General features: G+C 40.8%; 2 protein-coding genes and 1 long non-coding RNA gene across 4 annotated transcripts; 2 read left to right on the forward strand and 1 right to left on the reverse strand.

Annotated features, from left to right (window-relative positions):
• Positions 1 to 1,560: 1,560 nt before the first annotated feature.
• On the forward strand, positions 1,561 to 4,599 carry LOC125141276. The gene is made up of 2 exons (XR_007140654.1): positions 1,561 to 1,782; positions 4,461 to 4,599. It is a non-coding gene; the product is annotated as an uncharacterized LOC125141276 (long non-coding RNA).
• c5h22orf23 (chromosome 5 C22orf23 homolog) lies at positions 1,895 to 4,599 on the forward strand. The gene is made up of 6 exons (XM_027133575.2): positions 1,895 to 2,152; positions 2,373 to 2,435; positions 3,037 to 3,210; positions 3,323 to 3,454; positions 3,646 to 3,746; positions 4,285 to 4,599. The coding sequence occupies exons 1-6, from the start codon at positions 2,059 to 2,061 to the stop codon at positions 4,375 to 4,377; spliced, it is 657 nt and encodes a 218-aa protein (XP_026989376.2). The 5' UTR covers positions 1,895 to 2,058; the 3' UTR covers positions 4,378 to 4,599.
• A 210-nt stretch (positions 4,600 to 4,809) lies between these two features.
• On the reverse strand, positions 4,810 to 23,291 carry micall1a (MICAL-like 1a). 2 transcript variants are annotated; one of them, XM_027133563.2, is made up of 16 exons: positions 22,473 to 23,291; positions 15,907 to 15,955; positions 14,607 to 14,748; positions 13,676 to 13,776; positions 12,003 to 12,127; positions 11,141 to 11,736; positions 10,934 to 10,988; positions 10,435 to 10,817; positions 9,694 to 10,061; positions 8,740 to 8,865; positions 8,495 to 8,621; positions 7,549 to 7,639; positions 7,359 to 7,432; positions 6,800 to 6,914; positions 6,660 to 6,706; positions 4,810 to 6,442 (listed from the first exon to the last, which is right to left on the reverse strand). In XM_027133563.2, the coding sequence occupies exons 1-16, from the start codon at positions 22,613 to 22,615 to the stop codon at positions 6,318 to 6,320; spliced, it is 2,667 nt and encodes an 888-aa protein (XP_026989364.2). In that variant the 5' UTR covers positions 22,616 to 23,291; the 3' UTR covers positions 4,810 to 6,317. The 2 variants fall into 2 exon arrangements, with proteins under 2 accessions (XP_026989364.2, XP_026989363.2); XM_027133562.2 differs by having other exon boundaries at positions 9,694 to 10,103; positions 22,473 to 23,290.
• Between the last annotated feature and the right edge of the window lie 83 nt (positions 23,292 to 23,374).

Below are 23,374 nucleotides of genomic sequence, written 5' to 3' on the forward strand. Positions count from 1 at the left end.
TTTTTTGCATTATTTGTAGTGAATGTGAATTGACTTCTTGGCAATATTAATGTAATGAAAAGTGTTGTATGGTGTTTCCTGAAGGATTTCAATAAAATAAATAAATAAACAAAGCCTTATGTTTTGAAATACCCACTTAAACTTCAGAGCCTGTATCCCTAAAGAATTTTTGTGCAAAAAGTGGCTCCTAGCGGCCAAATTCTAAGAAAATTCTCAGTCATGATGTTTTCTTAGAATTTCCCCTAAAAGTGACATGAAAATCCCAGTTAATATAAAAGCTATTCCTCAAGATTCCTAGTGCTTAAAAGGGCTCCTAAGGCGAGATCTGCTAAGAGCAGGGAAGAGGACTTTTAGTGGCTTAGGAGTTCCCCTAAGCAGCTGCACAAAATGGCCAACAGAGGAGGCAGGAGAGATGTCCTGCAAACACTGGATGACAGGGAATTATTGAGACGCTACAGATTGGATCGTGCAGGAATCATGTTTGTGGTGGATCTCCTTAGAGATGCAATTATTTCACCAACTCGATGCCTCAATGCTATTACACCGGAGAAGAAAGTAATCACAGACATTGATAAAAGCTGAGCCGTGTTACCCTCGTTAAGACCACACTGAGTTGTAACGTTGTAATTTCTACTTAAGGACAGCCCCCTGAGATAGGCCATCTTGTTTTCAATGGGGTCCATATGGGAGTGAAAGTACAAAATATGCCAGCTAGGATATTAATATGAGCAAATAAGACACGAATCATTATTTGAACAGGGTGTAATGAGCTTAAGTTTTCACATATTTTAGATTCTAATGTTAGGCTATAACATGTAATGTATAACATGTAATGTATAACATGTAATCTAATGTAGGCTATAACCCTACAGCTTACTATTCATTTTCCAGATATTTTCTTGAATGTGAAATATTTACAATTACAGTCTGCATAAGATTAGTGTATAAGTATGTTTATTGATTTGAGGGTACATCCTTTGCTCATTATCACCAAACGTTCATTTTCATCAAACTTGTAGGATCAACCAATCACGGCTTTTGAAATGATGAGTCATACCTAGCAAAAGCAGTCTGACAGACTTCAAAACCAAGCAGTAGATTTTATTTTCAGGTCTGTGTGGCTCTTCTCTCCTCCTCATTTTCACCAGTTTAGTCTTCATTTATCTAGAAATGCAGCTAAGCTCATGTTAACAAAAGGATGCAAATGTTGCACTTTTTCTACCCATCAGCAGTTTCAGTATTATCAGTGTGTAAAGTGATTAACAGAAATGATGCTTATAGAGAAGGTCATAGCAGCTTACTAAAGATTCACTCCATACTAAACTATATTTTATACATTTAGAGATTGGCCTTATTCGTGTGTTAATTATTATTAACAATATAATACATGTATTATATGTAACTTACGTGTATAACTTGATGATTGACATACAGTCCTTGTAAGTAAGGTCGGTACCTTGTGTGTGTGGATTGGATCCCTTTTGAGTCTGGTTTCCCTAAAAGTGTAAAGATATTTGCATGGAAACTGTTTCTTCTAACTTAATCATTACTGATACAAATTTATATCAAATAAATGGAATTTCTTTGAATTTTGTTGCTTTTATTTATTCTGTACAGTGTGCTTTACATGAATTGGCCGTAAGGTGTCCTGATTATATGGGAAGGAAAAAATGTAGTTTTAATATTATGAATATTTTTACACACACTCACACACACACACACACACACACACACACACACACACACACACACACACACACACACACACACACACACACACACGTCTATATTTTTCTACTTTGTCGCCACCTGTTGACGTCTTTCCGAATTGATTGTATTCTCGTATCCATGGCAACTTCACCGGATGTTGCTGTGCTTGTGCGACTAATGAAATCGTGTGTTTTTGCTGAGTTTATTTTTTAATATTGTCCTGTTTATGTTAGTTTATGTTTTAAGTTAAAAAAAATCGATTCGCTTATAATCAAAAGTCGGCAATATTTGTATCCAGACTGAGTTTTAGTTATTTGTTTTCATTAGTTTTACTGTCTGCGGTCTGAGATGGACAGGATGAAGAGTGTGAGCAACAACAATAAGGGACTGTGGGACTGTCCACGATTCAAGTACAGCAAGGACACTCAGGAATTAATACAAGGTATGTTTTTGTGGTGTTGACTGATTGGTTATTTTATTGATTGATTGATTGATTTTCTGTGTGTGTGTGTCTGTCTGTCTGTGTCTCTGTCTGTCTGTGTGTGTCTCTTTGTCTGGGTCTGTGTGTGTCTGTCTCTGTGTCTGTCTGTCTTTATGTGTGTCTGTTTGTCTGGGTCTGTTTGTCTGTCTTTCTGTCTGTCTGTGTGCCTGTGTGTCCACAGTCATGATGAGAGAATCACGGCTCACCAACTTTCAACAGCGACAGATCAACACTGAGCTGAAGAGTAAGATTTTCATGTACTTCAAAATGTTTTAACTGTTCACCTTTTTATGAGTTGCAGGTCTTGTTTGAGGTACACACATTTATCTGTATACAAATCAGGACTAAGTCAACTAATATTATTATTAATGCATTTCTTCTCATATGTTTTCTTTACTGGAACAAACATTTAATGGTCAATCTTTGTAGGGGGGATGATGATGATGTTTTTTTTTTTAACATTTATGGAAGAAGACTCCAATGTTTGTTATAGTAAGTGTTTCCACATGGGACAGTCTTGAGGACTTCTAGCTTTTCAGTAACATGACCAGCTGTGTCATTTGTCATTCATAATTCATTTTCAAGAAGTAATTGTTGACAAATTGCTTTGGTATCATCTCACTACCCCATCTGTGATTGTTTTTATATACTCTCATAGGTGTTTTATTCCTAACACACCAGCAGCTCTGACAGTAGCCCTGTCCTTCATATCCATTATTATTATTATTATCATTATCATCATCATCATCATTAATTATTATTATTATTATTATTAATACATTTTATTATTAATACAGTTAAGCATGAATTTTTCTAAACCGGTTCCCTTTCTGTTGGTGTGCCAGATGGTGGCACCTTACCACTGATCTGTAAGCCTACATCATCTGCAGCATCTACAAAACCAGAGATAAGAATCAGCAAAGGCCCAGTTGTCTCATCCAGACCACAGAGACGCACCGCAGAGAAATGCTGTGCAGGGGACAACTACACACGGGAGCGATTTCGGCCCAGAGCTACACGTATGCGACAGCTGCAACTCACTAAATACGACATATGTGTTTCACAGTAGTTTCTGAAGCATATGCTTTAAGATAAATATCCCTCTTGTCTCCCCGATGCCTCTGGCTGAAGGTGACCTGGAAAAAGAGAAGCACAGGCTGCAGAACATCCTCGCGACAGGTCAGGAAGAAGCACAGCCTTCGCTGTCCCACACAAGACCTCCTAACAGAGTGGAGGACAGTGAGATAGACAGGTTCCAGGAGGGTAAGATTAGCAGTACAATGCATATTTCTGAATGTTCTTAAACTTTTTTTTTTTTGCAAATCCAAAGGGTGACTCGATTTGAATTGGCAGTTAGCTCTAAAAATGTTTAGTGTAAAAATGTTTAGGGTGTTTTAACTATTAGGTTAGCATGTCATTTGTGACACGGCTTTGGTTGAATCCATACCGTACAGTTCTCGATGAGATTGAAGAGAGAAGGCGGTTTTTGGAGGAGATGATTGCTCTTGGAAAAGGAAGCCAGTATCATCACATCATTAACACAGAAATATCTCAGGTAAAACATTATGGTTATATCTTCCAGCAAGAAAGTAACAAAAATTAAAAATCAACGTTCAACATCATAAATATGTCTTTTGTGAAGCAGTCGTTTAATCAACGTGTGCTAAATATTGAACGGAAGCTAGTAGAGGCATCGTCTAATCTGCTCTTTCCATTTAATTTCTATCTGTATTTTAGCTATATTATATTAAGTTGTTCTTAAATTGGGATTCAGAGACTCTCGAGAATCTTGAAGTATAGTTTCACTCAAAAGAATAATTTCACCTAAACCTTGCTCAAAAAACAAGCAGGCTATCCCTACTGGCGGATATATGAGCCATCGTAATAGAAGGTTCTGTGGCCCTAATATTTATCCCAATTAGCATCAAACACAATTAATTTAATATCATTTCTTAAGAACCTCTGCAGTTTGCTTTCAGTACGTCTCTCTCAAGACCTCTCGTTTGAATTAAACAGAAATCTTGCTTGTTTCTTCCATCGCCAGTCACTAACATTTTGTTCTGGGATCTGTGTGTTCTGTCTAACGTTCACAGAAAATCCGTGAGCTTGAGCTGATTGACAGGGCGCGCAGCGAGGCAATGAGTATGGAAGAGGAAAAAATGAAGAAAGCTGAAGAGCAGAGTTAATGTAGCAGACAATATTTCTCTCTCTCTCTCTCTCACACACACACACACACACTTCAAAAAGACAAACAGACAGACACACACAGACACACACACACACTTCAGTACTGCCTAGTTAACGGTCTAAGACACTACATGATTTTAGGACATCTGTAAATTGTTTATTTTATTGCTTGAATGATGACCCATATATTTCACTGGAGTGAAAGACAGACATTAAGTTTCTACCGGTGTTGCTGTTCATTTAATTAAAATGATCCTTTTTACATCCTGCAATAATGTTTGCATGTTTTTAACACATTTTATGCAACAAAAGCCCTTTTTTTTAAACTTATAGAGGCACAAAGACTCAAAAAAATGTAGAGTAAGGCTATTAACAGAATAACGGACGAAAGACAAACAGAAACGTCAACCCCTAGGTTGAGACGCATATACGTGTTCTACATCAAGACTGACTTTATAAATACATAAACAAGAGTCAGACAGACATTGAAAACTAAAACCGAACCTTACGTTAAGACTCAAAAAGGCAAGGATTAAACATGGCACTGTAAAAGGTAGCATTTCCATGGCTTTGTAAAAATGCTGAGCAATCTCAGTGATGCTGGTATGTGATGCGATGCTCATTGTAGTCACATGACCTCAACTGAACCCAGTTAAGTTTCATCCGTCTGTTCCAACCCAGATACATTTAAATCGTGTTCCTACAGAGAAAGTGCATTGAATTATAGGAAATAGCTTTGAATGAGTGTTGCATTAGATATGTTAGTAACCGTCTGTCTCACTCTCTAGCACCAGACTGTTCATGTATAAATATTTGTTTTTAAAAGCCTGCAGGTTTTGCTCAGCCACCTGTTAATACATCACCTCGTACGTTTAGAAGCTGCCAACCCCATGAGAACTTTGAGGAGAACAACTATTTAATCAATAGGCAAAATATTTTTCTACATATGCTGTATCTCGATCGTTGAGCCATTCGCAGGCTTCGGTAGAGAAGAGTCGGTGTCGAGTCTATAACGAACTCAGACGATGAGTTCATTTACGAGTCACTCAGGAGCTCCTGGTTACACGGCTCCAATTGGCCATATAAGACGTTTGTTTATACATCTATAATCACTCTCTCTGAAGATGGGTTCCCATTCGAGTCTGATTTCTCTCAAGGCTTCTTGATACCATCTAAGAGAGTTTTTTCTTTGCAACCGTCACCTCGTGCTTGCTCATTAAAGAGAACTGCAAATAGATCTACAGAAAAATGTTCTGTTCAGTAAAGCTGCTCTGAGACAAAGTCCTTTGTTATAAAAGCACTATACAAGACGTCTTAAAACGCATGAATACACTTTACACAGCACCACAACACACCAGGAGATTTTAGTTAAGTATCTAAAATGCATGATTGAGCAAACAAAACCTTTCATACCTGATTCTAATAATTCTGGCTTTTCCTTTTCAGCAAAATGACAAAATGTTCTAATCTTAAAGAGACTTCTTTGTGGTGCTGTGATGGGAATTCAGGAACATCAGGGTAGGAACTACTTGCGATTCAAATGCATGCAAAACAAATAGATTCTAAAGTTGAGGCAAATCTGTAGTTTTCAGAACTAAATACAGCAGAAATTGTCACCAGGATCTTTACAGGCCTCCGCACTCATGTTCCAGTGCAAAACTCAGAAAATAGAAACGGCAAACACTAAAGCACGTCTTGGGCTGATCGACCGTTCGTGAGAAATGACATTTGCTTCAGATTTGTATTTAGCAATGAAAATGTATGGGGTAAAAGCCATTGTTGGCGCTGACACTGCACTGATGTACAAAGGTAAGCTCTAATGAGAACTGCTCAGTTTGCACCCAGACAATTTGGTGTCTTCTTTTTACTCATCACAGAGTCCAGGATGAACATGATTTAGCCTTATATTTAAGCGCGTGTGTCCGTCCATATCTCGTGCTCAGCTTTTTTCTTTCCGTGGACTTGGGCTCTTTGCGACGTCACCTTTATGGCTCAGCCTTTTCAGCACCTTCATGGGTTTAAACTTCCCGGGCTTCTTCCTGTGTTCACCCTCTCCATGGAAGTCTGAAAGAAGACAAGGATTGCTTAGTAAAGCATTAAACGTACAAACATAACATGTACTGTTTATCCCGAACGTCGTCTATAAATAGGGCATGGACGACAGGATGGTTTTTTAGTGTAATCTGATGAAGATCGCTACATGGAATGTGCAGAAAACTTTTCAGGTTCTGCAATGACAATATCTAAGAGAGAAAGAAAGAAACCAACAAAAAGAATCTACCTTTTTTCTTTAACATGGCAGCCACTAGCTTATCCTCCTCCTCTTCCCTAAAGAAAAACAGAGCTCTTTAGGACCCTGAGGCTGACAGTGTAGTAAAATAATAGAAATGTAAACTAGTCTTATGTGAGTGTAATGGATACCTCTGTCTGTCCTGATCCATGCTGTTGATGATCTGGTTCCTCTGCTCGATGGTGGTCACCAATTCCTCCATCAGCTGCTTCTCCCGGTCTCGATCCTCATCGTTCCACTCTTTCTCTAACAGACAGAATGAAATACCCCCTAATTCACTCTGCACTTTCTATAAGGTACACAAGAGACCCGTTCACCCTTCCTGCTGTTCTCATGCCTAATGTAGTAGGACATGAACTTCAGCCTTTGAAACGTGTGTGTTTTTTTTTTTGTTCACCTGCTAATATTTGCTGAAAACTCTGTATTTCCTAAACAAGACTCAAATAACAGTGTTTGGCCATTTTTGCTTTTTTTTTTCTTTAGAGGTACTCTGTGTATTTTTTATTAATTTTTTTAAATTTCCTATTCTTGATATTATTGTGTCTGGTACGTGACACCGACATGATGTAGTCGGTATCATTGGTAGAGTTGTGTCATGTGAAACCGACTCACTCGGCCTAATGATTCGGTGTGAGTGAGCGAGTCAGTTTGTGAATCAGTGTGTTTAGTGATTGACTCAGCGATACACACCTGGTTTGTTGAGGAGACACCTAAGCTCGTATTCCACGTCAGCTTGCCTTTCTTCCAAATGCTGCTGCTTTACCCTGGAAGGGAAACAGACCACAGTCTTGTCCTTTTCTCCTACAAGATATTCCAAATCTTTCTCGACTCTTTTAGGATGCGTTGATTCTCTGCCTTAACGGTGTGTCCGATAACTTACGTGTACACCAGCTCTGCCTCTCGGCGTACCAGTAGATGTTTCTCGTGAATCAGAGTGAACCAGTCCACCAGCAGCCGCTCCTCCTCTTCCTCTGAAACATCAGGTCACATCAGTACACATCGGGAAGGATTTAAATAAGACGTTTTTTACCAAACATATTGTTCGTGTTTGGTTTTGCTCATTTATCCCTCTCCCTCAGAGCACTATAGCCTTGTGCACTAATGCCCCTTTTCCACCGAGGCAGTTTGAGTGCTGGTTCGGAGCCTAATTTAGAACCAGTTCTTTCTGTTTCGTCAGCCAAAGCGCCGGCTCTGAACCAGGAAAAGTGGTTCTTAAGTAGCACCAAAAGGTTGCTGGTCTAGACTTAAGAACCGCTTGCGTCAGGGGCTGTGGGCGGAGCTACTGTTAGCACCTTTGCTAATGTACCTTAAGTATACTAAAGTTTAATGCACTTTTACTTTACCGCAATATGATTGATTATCAGCACCCATGATAGTAGGTAGCTACATGCTGAGGCTAACTTTTTTCTGTGTTAATGATGAAATAATGTTATGTACTTTCTCGATTACAACCTCCGTTTATACAAATTACACGGAGCTGCACGTACACGTTGGATTCACCACGTTTGGATGCTAATGTAGGTTCACAAAGCCATGAACATTAACAGTAAAGCAACATCCGCCTTTGTTGATGTGTTTGCCGCTGCTGCGCTAACGTTGCTGTGTGACGTGAAAAGCATACAGTGACGTCAGGCTCGGCTCTGTGACGGTTCTCTAACCGATGGAAAGGCAAACCGCTTCTTAGAAGGTTCGCCAATGGAACCAACTTTGAACCAGCACCAGTACTAGCTCTGAACCAGCACCCAGTTCTTTTTGGTGGAAAAGGGGTAATAGGAACCATTGATCCACTGAAAAAGTTCCCCCTGGTTCAGGACAGTAAACCTCACCATTAGAGCATTGTCTGAGTCTCTGCTCCAGCTCCACTCCTCTCTGCTCCAGCTCATCCAAATGCCTTTCAAGTGTCCCCATCTCGACGTGTATGTCCTCGACAGGGATGTACTGATCTGACTGTACCTGCACAGCCAGCGACAGATTAATTTGAGTTGCTGGAACAGGATGATGGATAGGAGTGTAAAATAAAACTCAGCACGGGTCTAATCCCTGTGTGGAACAATGAAGAGATGAAGGGTACCTTGCGTTTGATGAGAGGAAAGCCGTGTCCGGGGGCTGGAGGGCGAGCAGGTCGAGGGCCTTTAGGGGGTCTGGACTGTGGGGAGGTGACTGTTGGGGAAGCCTTCCTATTAAAAGGATTTACTCGCTAGAAAGACAGAAGAAAGGGGGGGTGATGGTGGAAAATCGAAGAGAATGTAAAATGGGAAGGAAGGAAAGAAGGAAAGAAAGATGGATTCACAGGAAAAGGATCAGAGGAGGAGACGACAGATGACGACAGTTAGCCAAAATGCATAACCACATAATTCATCACAGCCTCCTTAAAAGTGTTTGCTAGACCGAGGTCATGGCAACCTTCAAAAACTAATCCATTAAACAACAACTGCTGTTATTAAAAGTATTACACCAAACTTTTCAGCCAAATTTCCTGAAGAAAAAAACATGAAACTGTAAAAATTATACGAAATTTAATAAGCCTGCGATTTTATATTTATATCCGATCATCTTCAAAGGTGAAAAATATTGCTTTTTTTTAAACTAAGATTATTTATTTTTATGTAAAATCTGACTGCGTGGTGCCACTGAGAAGAGGGCGGGTTCCTTTTTGAATAAGGTTTCTCACTCCTGTCGTCTCAGGAAGTTTTTGTCCTGTCACATCTGCCTCGCTCGTTACGGATCTAAATATAAACATACATCCGCGTTTCTGTGTATTGTTATAAGCGCAATACAGATCCAACTCAATTGTAGTACATGTTATAAATAAATAAAAGGAAATTAGGAAAATAAACCTTGCCTGTTTATAACTGATTTGAAGTGATATGAATTGGGGTTCACAAGCATTATGTGGTTGGGATGTATGTTTTTTAAAACCTTATAATATGGATTTGTTTATTTTGATTGTATTAATGATGAATTCAATTAAATTGCATTCATGACACAAGCCTCATAGCATATTATTAGACCTAAAACTGCTCACCTTATTGGGCGTGTTTTGCTGTGAGGTTGGCGAGTTTACCAGAGGACTTGGAGCGGCTGGTGGACGTGGAGGGGGAGGTCTCATCGCTTTGCTTCCTGCGCTCCTGTTTGTCTCAGGTGTGGCTGGTGCTGAGCAAGTGTTACTGTAAGGCTGTGAGGGAGAGGGACTAGGTGAGAGATGCGACATAGGTTCAGATGAAGGAGCTGAGGGGGAGGAGCCAGGACTGCTGATTGACGGTTCTGACACGCTTTTGGTGAACGGATGTTCCTGTTCGGTAACGGACGGCCGTGGGGATGCAGAAGCCGTGGCGGCGGTTCGGGAGAAACCGTGGTCTGATGAAGAGGAGGACAGGCTCTCGGTGCTCAGTGCTGGAGAGGGACAGGCAGAGGAAGACTGAGAGGAAGGAAGAGCTAAAGGAAGAGCAGGCAGGAAATGGAACACCAGTGGAAATGGATGACAGAAAAACGTACAAAGTGAGGGACAAGAGGAACTGCACGGGGACGTGTGGCCACAAACACTTTCTATCAAGCCAGCATTCATAAAAGTCATCTAATTTGTCAGCAAGCATTGTTATAAGTTAGAATTATGTTAATGCTTCATAAAGGTCTAATAAAGAATGTAAATTAAGAAACCATGACATTCCTTTAAAGTCTCGATATCTTAACACCTGGATTCATTAAGCCTTTCATGACTCATGAATATGTGGTAGGAATAATCCAGGCTTCTTTTCAGTACACTGACCTGTAGGGACAGATTTTGGGGCTCTGGGCGCTGGCCGTTTTTTGCTGCCGCAACTTCCTGGACTCACGGAGTGGACGGGGTTCTCAGTGTTGCCTTCAGCATTCTGTGAAATCCCGTACCACGGATGGACGGCAACCACAGAAGATGGGACTGACGCTTCTGCGGATTCGGGCTCTGCCTCCGCGTTGTCGTCATCTTCAAAGGGGTTAGGGGGCGTGGCTGGACGAGGTTCCTCCTCGATCTTGGCAGAAGTGCACGTAGAGTGAGGAGGAGTGGCTACAGCTCTAGGAGGGGGAGGAGCCACCTTTTTCTTGGACTCTTGTTTGACAAGAGCCAACCAGGGAGGGTCTTTGGGTTTGGTAGTGTCACTGGACTGAATGGAGCTGGTTAAGGAGGTGGGAGCAATGACAGTCATGGAGATGAGAGACACAATGACACATGAGGACATTCATAAACTTGAATAATGACAAACAGATGGATGAATAGGTGAAAGTCTTACCTTGCAGGTGACTGGGACCTTTCACGTGGAACTGGTCTGCGAGAACCTTCATTTTCTAGTTCAGCAAGAAAGAAGAACAGAATGTGGAAGCTCAGAAGGCCGAGAAAGCAACATAGGTTGGGAGGGATGGCACATATAGACTAAATATAAAGTGAATTTAGGCAGAGTAGAAAAAAAGTTTAACTGTAGCTCTTCTAAAACACCCACCACTGACACTCGCTGAACTCTGCAAGGGTCTTGGTCGTGGCCTGGGCACAGGACGCACACTAGGGGACGAATCAGACACTTTTCTAGGGGCAGGAACTGGTCGATTCTCTCCAGCGGTGCTCTTTTTTGAGGCCACAGGAAGGAGTCCGTTAGTGACATCAGTAGCTGGCTTTGGCTGCTCTTCCTCCTTTAATTCTTCTTCGTCAGATTCAAAAGGATTTGGGGGACTTGGAGGGCAGGGTTCTATCTGTACTTTCACACCATCCTTAAATTCCTCTCTTATCTCTTTCACTCCCTTTTCATCGTTCCTGGTCTCTCTATCCAGAGAGTGTGTTCTGGGCAAGTTATCAGATGGAGTGATGTATTCCTTGGCATCTGAATGCTCTGGCGATGCTTTGTCCAAACCTCCCCCACTTGGAGTGGATTCAGGGCTGGAGCTGGATGATAGCGGCTTGCTAAGCTGCTTGCTCAAATCCGGACGGCCGTTCTGGCTGTTTGACGACATCCTGGTGTAGTGGTGTGTGCAGACCAGAGATCCAGCATCTCCGACATGTTTATAAGAGCCAGGCAATAAAGTACTGCTACATTCCATACACCTGAAATTTAAACACAATGTTGGCTTTATCAGGTTACAGGATAAACAGTGGCACATTCTGCTTGTGCAGTAAGAAAGCTTTCAAATCAAAACTATTCCATTTCTCTAAATTCTTAAATGTATATCTCATGAAGCTTCGCATACTCTGGATTGTCGAGGGAGCTTCACCCAGGAGGCTTTTCTTAACTTTCCCAACTAGTTCCCATTAAGACCATTAGCGTTTGTCTTCCAACAATAAGCCAGGTGTTCAGGCTTCTGATGTATTACCTGAAACAGTTGCGGTGGTAGAGTTTACCATCGACGAGGAACCTCTGCACCAGATGAACATGTTTCTCGCAGGCAGCACACGTACTGCTCAGACTGCTGCGTTTTGATTGGCTGTCTGCATTCGCCTGTATGTGGAACCGGTAAGGGAAAGTGAAGGGGAGAAGGAAGGAAGGGACGGGAAGATCAAATCCATAATAGTTACAATCACGAATCGATCGATATCTAAGTGCAATATTTATCTGTCAGTACGTTGACTTTGTTTGCATTAAAAAGAAATCGTAAACCAATCAAAATTGATCGTAATACAGATCTAGTGAACACAGTAAACACAGAGAAAGGGTAGAACTTAGGGTTTAATGCTTGAGAAGTCTATTTCAATACCCAAGTAAAGGGATTCCATGGGGTAGTGAGGTCGAAGACAATAACGAAGAGGAGGAAAAGGATGAGAGAGGAAGAGACAACAAAGTGGCTGAAAATAGTGTCAGGAACATAGAAGAGGGCAGCGAGAGGATGTTCTCTTCTAAACAATAATGCAAAACAGACCAGTGATCAGGAAGCGAAACTTTATATGAGTGTAAAAGCTGGTCACGGTGTGATCCTGGTCACTACAGATACTTTGCAGCTTTTTATTTAAGAAACAGAAGGAGCTTAAGATCTTTAATGGAGAATCACGGTTACTTCTGAACCCCACAGTCGATCGTGACATGCTTTTTAAACAGAAGAGCCGGTCACATTTAATGCTAGGCGACACTGAGCGTTTACCAGGGTGTGACCAAAATAAGAGACGCTGTTGTGAGCCTCAAATACAGTCTCGAGTGATTTACTGCACTCCGGCGATAGAAGTGTTTCAGCGCATTAAATAAAGCACCACACAGGAAAAAACATCACATGATCGACTTCTCAACTAAATTGCTCAATGGTAACTTTATTATTGGACTGAATTTGTATGTTGTATTGGGTTGTCATTCAGCTCAGGGCTATTTCTAATTTAAATCCCCACAGATCTGGATTTCTTGAGGATGGTACAAGCGCTGGCATGTTTGGATCTTGTCCTGTTTTCTAATAACACATCTGTAACTCATCGAGCATGTTGTCGTCCGATACGTAAAGGTTTCACGATGCTAATTTAAAGACATTTGGTCAGAAGATTAAACCAATTTGTGTGCTTACTTCAGACAAAGAGTCTAGTGACAGAAGACAAGATTTAACGTGTCTGGAAAACATTGAATTACTAAATGAGCCTCGTCTTCTAACGCAATGCAGAATGCAGATGAGCTCAGAGACATCTGATGCACATTTAGAAAGCTTTGAATCCTTTGACTTGAAACTCACAATGCTTTCTCGTTTCTGTGTGGAATAGCAAACGCTTTTCTGCTGTTTCCCCACACCCTGAGAGGCCGGAATCATTAGCACACAAGGCTCCTGCGTAGGCTTTCAGGATGCATTAGTAATGATTGAGGACATGGACTCGGGCCAGATTTGGGCTCTGTCATTCTTTCTCTGCAACTTTTCCTGGGACGTGTTTCAAAAAGCTTAAGCTCATAAGAGAATAATAACAACTCTGTACAACTCTTTTGAGCATTCTCTGTTAAATTTATACGCCTTTTCCATGAACACGCGTGAGAAACAGAGAGAGTCGTATACGAGTAGAAACTTAGCGTGTAGTTTCCTACCTCAGATGCTGCGGTTTTGTCTTCGAGGGGTGCGGGAGATTTTTTTATTGCTGGTTCAATATGACACGAACTGCCCGGTCTCTTCATACATGGAGGATTAGCTGTAATGAGAAAAACAGGATGTGTTTTTTTCCCCCCTTTTCTTAATTCGAACAAATAATGTATCCCTAAACTCACTCTAATACATGTGCCAGAAAAAATGGCTCTAAAAATGTTTCTGTGTGTAAAAACAGTAGCATCAGATCTCACATCAAATTCCTCTCGTGTTAATGATCGATATCAAACACTTAAACATCATTTTTATTTTTCTCAATTCTTCCGTCGACACGCAATGGACTTCACTACAGCTTTCGTCAGCTTTCGAAATCGAAATAATTTATACTTCTTTACAACTCTGTACTTTTTATCTGTTTATAGTAACTGTTCTTTATTTCCCACAAGGAATCTTATCTTATCTTAATGCTGTGGAAAGTCGAGTGAAACGAGAAAAGTTACGTTCTCTCTCGCTAACCGCCTTTTTTTCTCGTAATGCGATAGAGACAAAAAAAAAAAAATAGATTGTTACGATAAAATCACACAGTCTATATGATGGACATATCGGCTACTTACACAGAATTTTTTTTACAAAATTAGTGGTGTTGAAATAAAAAATGAATACTGACAATGCAAGAGGAGGAAGTAGTAAGCAAGTGATCTACTATTTATGTGTGTATGCATGTGTGTGTGTGTGTGTGTGTGTGTGGAGTATATATAGTATAGACACACTCGGGCAAGAAAGGGTTAACCTTTACCTGGTCTCACATTATGTTCTGTGTGTGTGTGTATGTGTGGAGTATATATAGACACACTCAGGCAAGAAAGGGTTAACCTTTACCTGGCCTCACAGTATGCGCTGTGTATGTGTGTGTGTGTGTACATTGAGTCCACTCACCATGAGATTTGTTGGTGAAAAAGTTGTAGTACTGCGACACGTAGGTGATGATGCTGAGACGGTCAGGCACTTTCATAGACACCATGTCGTCTGCATCCAGCAGGGCCGGGATCCCCAGCTCCGTCTCCGCCACTTCAAATGCCTGGGACAACGATAGGAGTTACATAGAAACAGAGTTGGTGTAACAGTATGTGGGTACAGAAAAACATGTGCACATTAAATATTTATATAGAACACACACACAGTTTGTGCACCTTTACTCTGTTATCCAAATCTCAGAGATAAACCGTACGCCTCTTGGCCGTTAGACTAGTCATTGAGAAGCTAGCTTACGGTTTGCATTCTTTATTTAGGAGTTTAAACTCTACGGCACTGTTTGATCCGTTCGGACTTTAGCGTGCTGTGTGCTTTTCACAACAAGACAAAAGGTGTTTATCTGCAGCGGTGAAAATGTTTTCCATAGAGCTGATAACAGGTGAGCACTTTAGCTCTGATAATCACAGGCTCCACCTGCTGTGTCAGCTGGTCAGCAGGTTTAGTGGTAACTTGAGGCTGAATGTTAAGTACACAGCAGCACAAACACACAAATCTGAGCCAGACGTTCAGTCACTTGGTCAAAACCTGCCGTTAATGTTAAATACCCGGCAACGGTGTCCGAAACGAAACGGCAGAAGTACCATACGGCGACAGGCGGCTTGATTTTCATGTCATTGTTCGTACTATATTCATAGTTGCCTGGAAATATAGAAGCCTTTATTATCACCACATATACACTACAGCACAGTGGAATTCTTTTTCTTCACATACCCCAATTGAGGAGGTTGGGGTCAGAGTGCAGGGGCAGCTATGATACAGCACCCCTGGAGCAGGGAGGGGTTGAGGGCCTTGCTCAAGGGCCCAGCAGTGGCAGCTTGGCTGTGCTGGGCCTTGAACCCCGATCCTCAGATCAACAACCCAGAGCCTTAACCAGTTGAGTAAATATAGCAGGTTAACTGTCACTAATGACTTTCATTTCATTTGGTATGTCTATCTAAAACAAAACATTGACACTAAAACATTGACACTCTTCCCTTCCATGTACCTACGATGAACATTTCCAAACAGGATTAAACCTGTTAAAGCGTCGCCGACCGTTTTAGAGCTCCAGCCAAACCAACATCAGAAAGTGTGAGCCATTAAACAGGAACAGCTTAAAACCCCCAGGCTCAGCTAAAATGTCAGTGTGTACTGTAGCACCCTCTAATTAGCAGATCATTTACAAACCAAGCTTAGAAAATGACTAGCTGAAGGTGATACTCACCAAGCGGTTGTTCTCGTAGACATTTTCTTTGGAAAGGGAGTCAAAGTCTCTGGAGCAGAAGGAAACAGAGAAGAAAAGACAGTCGGCGTTAGAAACATGAGACGTGATCTTTCCTCTTTAGCGTGCTGCTAAAGATCTGATACAGTGAGAAGAAATCTTGGAATGAATATAATATGGAGCTCTGTGTAAGGTTGGCAAAGTGCTTCAGCGCACAAGAGAAGTTTTCGTTAGTAAATTTAGGAGATGCAACAATTCAGAAAGAAATCATTTGTCTTTGCTGTGGGACAGAATCCAACTTGTCGCCCACAGAAAGCCCACGATCGTCACATAACCTACATTTTGCAGACTAGCAGGCTGATATGATACCCACATTTTACTGAGCACTGTACAAGACAGTTACACATCAAGAATACATTTTTTTTACGCTCATCAGCTAACGCTGGTTTTGCTAATGTAGTAAACGACAGATGTGCCGACATTAACCCTTATACACGTCCGCGCTCTTCTCCTTGTGTTAGGGCTGGGCGATAAAATGATAACGATATGTATTGTGATAGACACGTGATCGATATCAATAAAAAATGTGTTCGCTATTTTTTATTCTTCGTCGGAAGAAAGAGGTTGCATTAACAACGGCGCTCACTCTCTGGTAACCTAGCAGCGTAGGGAGTGACAGGCAAACATTTTATTACACTTTATTAAGCATTTCTTACATTTTCTTTCATTTTGCACCTTAAATGTTCAGAGATAATTGTTAAGGGTTCATTGTGACTTTAGACTTTTGTTTACATTTTCATTATTTGAGTTTTCCTGGTTGTTGACATTTCTGTCTTAATAACTGAGGGGATTCTGATCAGCGGAAGGTTAAGTTTAAAATAAAAATGTTTAAATGTAATATATTTTTCTCCTGGTCCTTATTTTAAATGGGTCATAAAAAATATCAATAATTATCGATATCGCCCGATATGAAACACCGATATCGTGATACAGTTTTCAGCCGTATCGCCCAGCCCTAACTTGTGTATTTCAGTAGGTTATATTACTACGCGACCTGTTAATCGACACGGAAATGCAAAATCCTCAATCTTTCCTATTCAGTTGACTCACAAGCACAAGGTCAGGAATTCACAGCTCACTGAGATCAACTTGGTGCAAAACGAACATAACTCAGAAATGTACGTCTTTAACACGCCGCTAATGGATTTCGGCTTGGGGGATCATTTTTAACGTTTCAGTGCTTTAGCTAAAAAAAGAGAAAAGCACATTTTTCCGGTGTTTCCTGTATCAGGGCTAGGGGTTAAATATGAAGTTTAGGAACTTCGCTGTCTAAACTCTAGATCCTGGAAACTGGAACATCTTAGAAGTAATAAAAAAAATATCATTAGATAAAGCTTATTTGAGTCTGAAGTCATGAAACACACACACACACACACACACACACACACACACACACTAGACAAATGAATACACATACTGTATAAAAGAAAAATGATTAAATATTCCATGAAAAGCTCGTGTCTCACTGCAGCCAGTGGAAGGTCATGTCCTGTGCTTGGTACAGTATCTGAGTGCCTGGTGTCAGAAGTTAAACAATAGTCTCAGTGTGCTTGAGTGTGTTTGGGGTGGGGTGAGGGGAGGCGGGGTGGTTGGTAGGGGTGTTTGGTGCAAGACCACAAACGCAGTAAATCCACATAGGTGCAATACATAACCCAGACAACAGCAAGCTGCAATTTCCTCTGAAGCTGACGGATTCTGCCATGACGCCACTCCAGGCTCATACTGACCTGTCCTTAAAAGGAAACAGGATTTACTGTGAATTTTTACTGTAGTCTTTTACTGTAGCTAGACTTCTCAGGATCAGAGTCTGGAATGTTGTCGGAAAAAAACGGCACACGTTCTAAGAACTCTCAGGTTCACGAACAGAAATAAATCAAGGATACCGTAATAAAAAGAAAATAAGAAAATGGATTCTCAAATTCTCGAGCATTCTAGGCAGGCGTCGGAGAATTCTCCGACTCAACGATTCACATGGAAGAGTTCTAGAAGATTCTGTCGAGCACATACAAACACACACACACACACACACACACACACACACACACACACACACACACACACACACACATCTCAGGATGGAGAACAGAAACGGAAGCCTTGGGTTCTGTGCTATCAGACAGACGCTAGACTTTTCAATTAACACAAACAGAAATGCTAGTTCTAGAATGTTAAGTGGGAGTAAAATTAATTAGCCCTAGATTTCTCCATTCTAGGATTCTTTTGTGGAGAGTTTGCAAATAGTGACTACGGTTGTAAAAATCACACGATCGACGACGTTCGAAACCAGAGGGGATCTGGACCGTTCCGTCAACTACACACGCACACACACATATTATAGCGTATTCACAACTACAATAGAAATCAATAGACTCTGCAGACTCTGGTATTCACAGGATCAGGAACAGAAACGGAGAAGTTCTAGAGGTTTCTATCAATCCAACCATTATATTGCATGTGTTCTAACACTTCTCACAATCAAGATGAGAATCAAGAAATAGAAATTGGACAAAGACGCTCAGTTCTCAAAAAAGCCCGAGCGGCACGAGAGCTTCTGCACTTTAGCTGAAATCCGAAATCAACAAATCGTCAGGAAGCGAAACTCTCCGTACAGTACGTGATTGTTCAAGACTTGTTTAAAAAATAAAAATGTATGCGTTTAGAGGAATACAGACATACAATGTACAGTGTGTGTGTATATCTGATGCTTTAATATTCCCTAGTTAGCTAAATAGTTATGATAAATAACTGTAGTCTTGACATTGGGGACGATATCTGAACACTTGAGCGGCGTGAGATTAATATTTAACAAGCTGCTCTTTATTGTTGAACAGAAACAGGACCATATTTTGGGACACGACAGAAATGACCTCAATGCATTTCATAGAATTTGTCAAATGTGTCATTTGTCAAACTTCTACTCGGGGGTTGTTTTAAAAATAAATTAGACAGAGAAGTCAAACTATTCGAGTTTAACCTTACATGCATGGGGGGCACGGTGGCTTAGTGGGTAGCACGTTCGCCTCACACCTCCAGGGTCGGGATTCGATTCCCGCCTCCGCCTTGTGTGTGCGGAGTTTGCATGTTCTCCCCGTGCCTCGGGGGTTTCCTCCGGGTACTCCGGTTTCCTCCCCCGGTCCAAAGATATGCATGGTAGGTTAATTGCCATCTCTGGAAAATTGTCCGTAGTGTGAGAGTGAATGAGAGTGTGTGTGCGTGCCCTGTGATGGGTTGGCACTCCGTCCAGGGTGTATCCTGCCTTGATGCCCGATGACGCCTGAGATAGGCACAGGCTCCCCGTGACCCGAGGTAGTTCGGATAAAGCGGTAGAAAATGAGTGAGTGAGTGAGAACCTTACATGCAGGATCAAACAGAAATCTCAGTCAGGTGAGTTAATCTGCAGCCAAGGTCTCAGACGGTCATGGCGCATTTATGTAGCATTAACACAAAAGACTCTCACACGGAGTTTCACACCGCATGCCGCACTGCAGCTACTCGTGCACTCCTGCAGCGTTTCGTGACAACAGGTGAGATTTGCATGAGATTCTGCGTATATTGACAACCAGCCAAAATCGTATTTGTTCAGAGAAAACAAAGCCCCTCGTTTCCGTTGTGGTCGGATCATCAAAACGAGCTCGGGGGAAGCAGAGCAGCCACTCGAACCGATAGAAAATACATTTACATTTACAGAGAGCATTTGGCAGACAGATACGTACAAAAGTTAACAGGAAACAATACTCGTGTCCAAACTTGCAGGATTGTTTTGGGGGTTTTTTTCACCTCTCTCACATGCATCAAGCTCAGGAAGTGTAAGTGTCAACAACACGGCAGGTGAAACTAACCATGCGACTCATTTAGCAACTTTTCAGAGTGCATCCTTAGTGTCCTTCGAGATGATTAACAGCGATGAGGCAGCGTCTATATGTCGTTATGACGACTGTCTGAAATCCCCAGCGGGAGGTTTTACTGTCTGAGCTGCTGCTGCACTGCATAACATCTTCATACCGCCGACATCCACGTGTGTTAATTTAATCATTTCGGTTCAGTTCTACTTAAAGTTCGGGCACACGGCTTTAGCTACAGCTTTTACTATTAACTTCCAGCTTAGTAATAAAACCAATAATAGTACTGAGTTTTATTACAGAATAAAAATTTATACACAGTATTTCATAACAAGCTCGGTTAGGATTATTTCTCCGTTCTGTAATAATGTCTTCTGATAATACAGATGAACAATTATAATAAATAATTGTATAAGAAATGATAGAATGTTGGATCAAGTGCTATTTTAAAGGCTGACAGTAAAATCTTACTAGACTTTTTTTTCTCCTTTTTTTAATGAATTAGCATTTCATTCTTCTTTCATTCTTCAGTGCATAATAAATCCCTGACTTTTTTCAAGCTTTTAACACGAGCCCTTGATAGTGAAAAAGAAAAAGACTCTTTTTAAACGCTTGTACTCGAGAAAAATCTGGCAACCTCCATACGGGTAAGTTGCATAAATCTAATCAACTTAAGCATTACAACTAACTTTCCTCTCATAAATATAGATTTACATAGACAGGCCTTTTAAATCTAAATTAATCCAAGAAAGCTAGAAGTCTAAAAACAATGCTGTTTGACCTTTGACTTGTAACATCAAAGTGTACATGATTTATTTGTCTTTATTTTCCTTTGCTCTTGTAACCCTGATAGACGCTGATCTAATCATTATGGAAGAACTCAGCAAGGAGAAAAATAAAGAACTGAACAGAAAATAAGAGGACTGTTGTTACAGTCAGATCCCATTCTGTCATTCTAGATCACGTACACGACGCTAACCTCGTGCCTCCGAATGTGACAGACGGTGGTGTGTGTGCTAATAATATGGCGAAGTCAAAAAACTCAGAGTGAGTCACATGCACGTCTGTGAATACTCAGTTTTCCTGCAAGAACTCTCACTACCTCATCATTAATTATGTTTTATGCCTTACTTAAAACATCAATAGGAATTTCATTATACAGCTGCCCATATGTCTCATCTTGAATGAGATAGATTTTATCTTCAGACCACAAACATGGCTCAAATATTCTGTTACCTAGAGACCAACCTTCCAAATAAACCACTTCTTTTTTTTTTGCGCTGGCTGAATATCATATGCCACACTGACAGCGAATGCCTGTTGCTCACCAAACCTCATCAGGCCAGAAGATAAATTTACTATGACTTATTTTAACACTTTAAAATAGTCACTTTCTCCTGTCTCAGGTTTCTAAAAAAGAAAGCCGGTTGAGCCGTTTCCGACCTGATCTTTCAGTTCCTGTATAAGTGTATGAGGATGAGGAAGAGCTAAACGGCACAAAGAGGCTCTTACACCATTACGACGATCCAATCTAAAGTCGGTATAACTATCTCAGATAAAAAAAATTCAATCAAATTTTCCACTTATGCTTTCAGACATCACAAACTTTTAGAAAAACATATTTATGATTAAATCCCTTTGAAGGATTGTTACTGTTCAGATCGGGGAAATCGTCGTGCACGTGCTCGTTAATCTGTTATCGTTCCCATAGCAACCTGAATGGTGAACATTGAAAAATGACCTGAGACTGATAGGCGGATTGAAAAAAACACGACGTTTAACAAAGTAAATAATATCCTTAATAAGGTGAAGTTTTAGGCCAGAAGAAACTCTTCAAAATAGAAAGTCTTTCTGTTTTCTCCAAAAAAAAAAAAAAAGAGAGAGAGAGAGAGATAGAGAGAGAGAGTACAAAGAAAGAAAATGAACCTAAAGAGAGTGGGAAAAAAAGAGGCTGATGAGAGAACAATTGTTTTAGTGCAAAGTGATAAGAAAATCTTCTTTTGTGGACCTTTAATAAATATTTATATAAAAAATTTAAACCTTTCCAGGTTGCGTCTTTGGATGGTTTGGAATAGTTGTTTTCAGACCCGAGTAAAGACCAGAATCGTAAAAAAAAATAAAAGATCACCATCGTATCATGTCGTTCCTGAGCGTTCTTTACACTACGGTTAAAGTGACGTGACATACAGCTAAGTACGGTGACCCATACTCAGAATTTGTTCTCTGCATCGTGACACATCGTGAACACACACCCAGAGCAGTGGGCAGCCATTTATGCTGTGGCGCCCGGGGAGCAGTTGGGGGTTCGGTGCCTTGCTCAAGGGAACCTCAGTCGTGGCCGGCCCGAGATTCGAACACACAACCTTAGGGTTAGGAGTCAAACTCTCTAATCATTAGGCCACGACTTCCCCACATCTACTTAGTGTTGGGGTTTTAGTAGCAGAGCGTTGTGATATTATTTGCACCAATTCCAGGCGCGTCTTTGGTGTTAAAGTTAGAATCACTTCAGGTTTGACATATTGTCCCAACCCTGAGTCGGAATCACAGCAGTACACTGAGTCATCTTTCTGGTATCGATTCATTAACCTTGATACAACCTGAAAACTCAGAAAGGAAAATAAATAATAATAATAATAATAATAATAATAATAATAATAATAAATGACTTACATTAAATCAGGCCTGTATTTGTGTATGATGGCACAGAAAGCCAGTCCATCTCTGAAGGACGCTGACATGTTCTTAATGTCCACATCATTATATCCCACACACTGCACTCGACACCACTCCTGCAGGGCTTTTAACGAACCCATTGTTTAACAGTCCACAGAAGTTGTTTCAGCTCTAAAAAGGTCTTATTTGTTGCCGGACCGGAAAAGTTTCTTATAGCGGCTTTAATCCACAGGAACGTTATATATGAATGAACAGCTGCAACGATTAGAAGCTCTGTATTAAAGCGGGTTTGAGGCAAAAAAAAAATCACTCAAACGTCATTTAAACGTATAAAAACATAAATATTTCTCTTTTCGTGTTATCTTGACTAACATTTATATCCATTCCATCCGAAAGTCGAACAGTTAGCATTGCAAGCTAGTTAGCTAGCCGGCTAACTGTCTGTTATCTGGCCAGCTCCATACGAGAAGCCTGTCAGAAATGATCCAGAAACGATTCAGAAAACAGTTTTATGTTTCAAATCTCCACCAGGACACCGTTGTGAAAGTTTACCCACTGTTTCCGCGGTTAAACGCTCCATCTTAGTGAAGGAAAGAAAACAAATCGATATTAAAAAACCATGTCCTCTTGAGTTTGACACTGAGTTTTATTTATTTTTTTTCTCAGGGTGTATTTGTAGCTCCTGTCGAAATAAACACAGCTATAAATGTGGGATTTGTCCTTGAAATCCAACAAACGAACCACCGAAAGCAGCCGAGTGTCTTCACTTCATGACACAGAGGATAAAACACGCCAGTCCACCCAAAGAGCAAATCGGAACAGACACGTCTCAAACCACCTCCTAATCCCTATATTAATGCACTATATAGGGAACTTGTACACACCAAATTCCACTGTCG

Source organism: Tachysurus fulvidraco, chromosome 5, assembly GCF_022655615.1.
Source record: "Tachysurus fulvidraco isolate hzauxx_2018 chromosome 5, HZAU_PFXX_2.0, whole genome shotgun sequence".
In the NCBI taxonomy this organism is placed as follows: Eukaryota; Metazoa; Chordata; class Actinopteri; order Siluriformes; family Bagridae; genus Tachysurus; species Tachysurus fulvidraco.

Excerpts from the sequence above, each read along its gene's own strand:
- c5h22orf23 (XM_027133575.2), top strand. The coding sequence starts at position 2,059 with ATGGACAGGATGAAGAGTGTGAGCAACAACAATAAGGGACTGTGGGAC. Across the intron at positions 3,455-3,645 it reads GATAGACAGGTTCCAGGAGG|TTCTCGATGAGATTGAAGAG; the intron begins GTAAGATTAGCA and ends CATACCGTACAG. Across the intron at positions 3,747-4,284 it reads TTAACACAGAAATATCTCAG|AAAATCCGTGAGCTTGAGCT; the intron begins GTAAAACATTAT and ends TAACGTTCACAG.
- micall1a (XM_027133562.2), bottom strand. The coding sequence starts at position 22,615 with ATGGGTTCGTTAAAAGCCCTGCAGGAGTGGTGTCGAGTGCAGTGTGTG. Across the intron at positions 6,707-6,799 it reads ATGGATCAGGACAGACAGAG|GGAAGAGGAGGAGGATAAGC; the intron begins GTATCCATTACA and ends GTTTTTCTTTAG. Across the intron at positions 6,443-6,659 it reads TGCCATGTTAAAGAAAAAAG|ACTTCCATGGAGAGGGTGAA; the intron begins GTAGATTCTTTT and ends GTCTTCTTTCAG.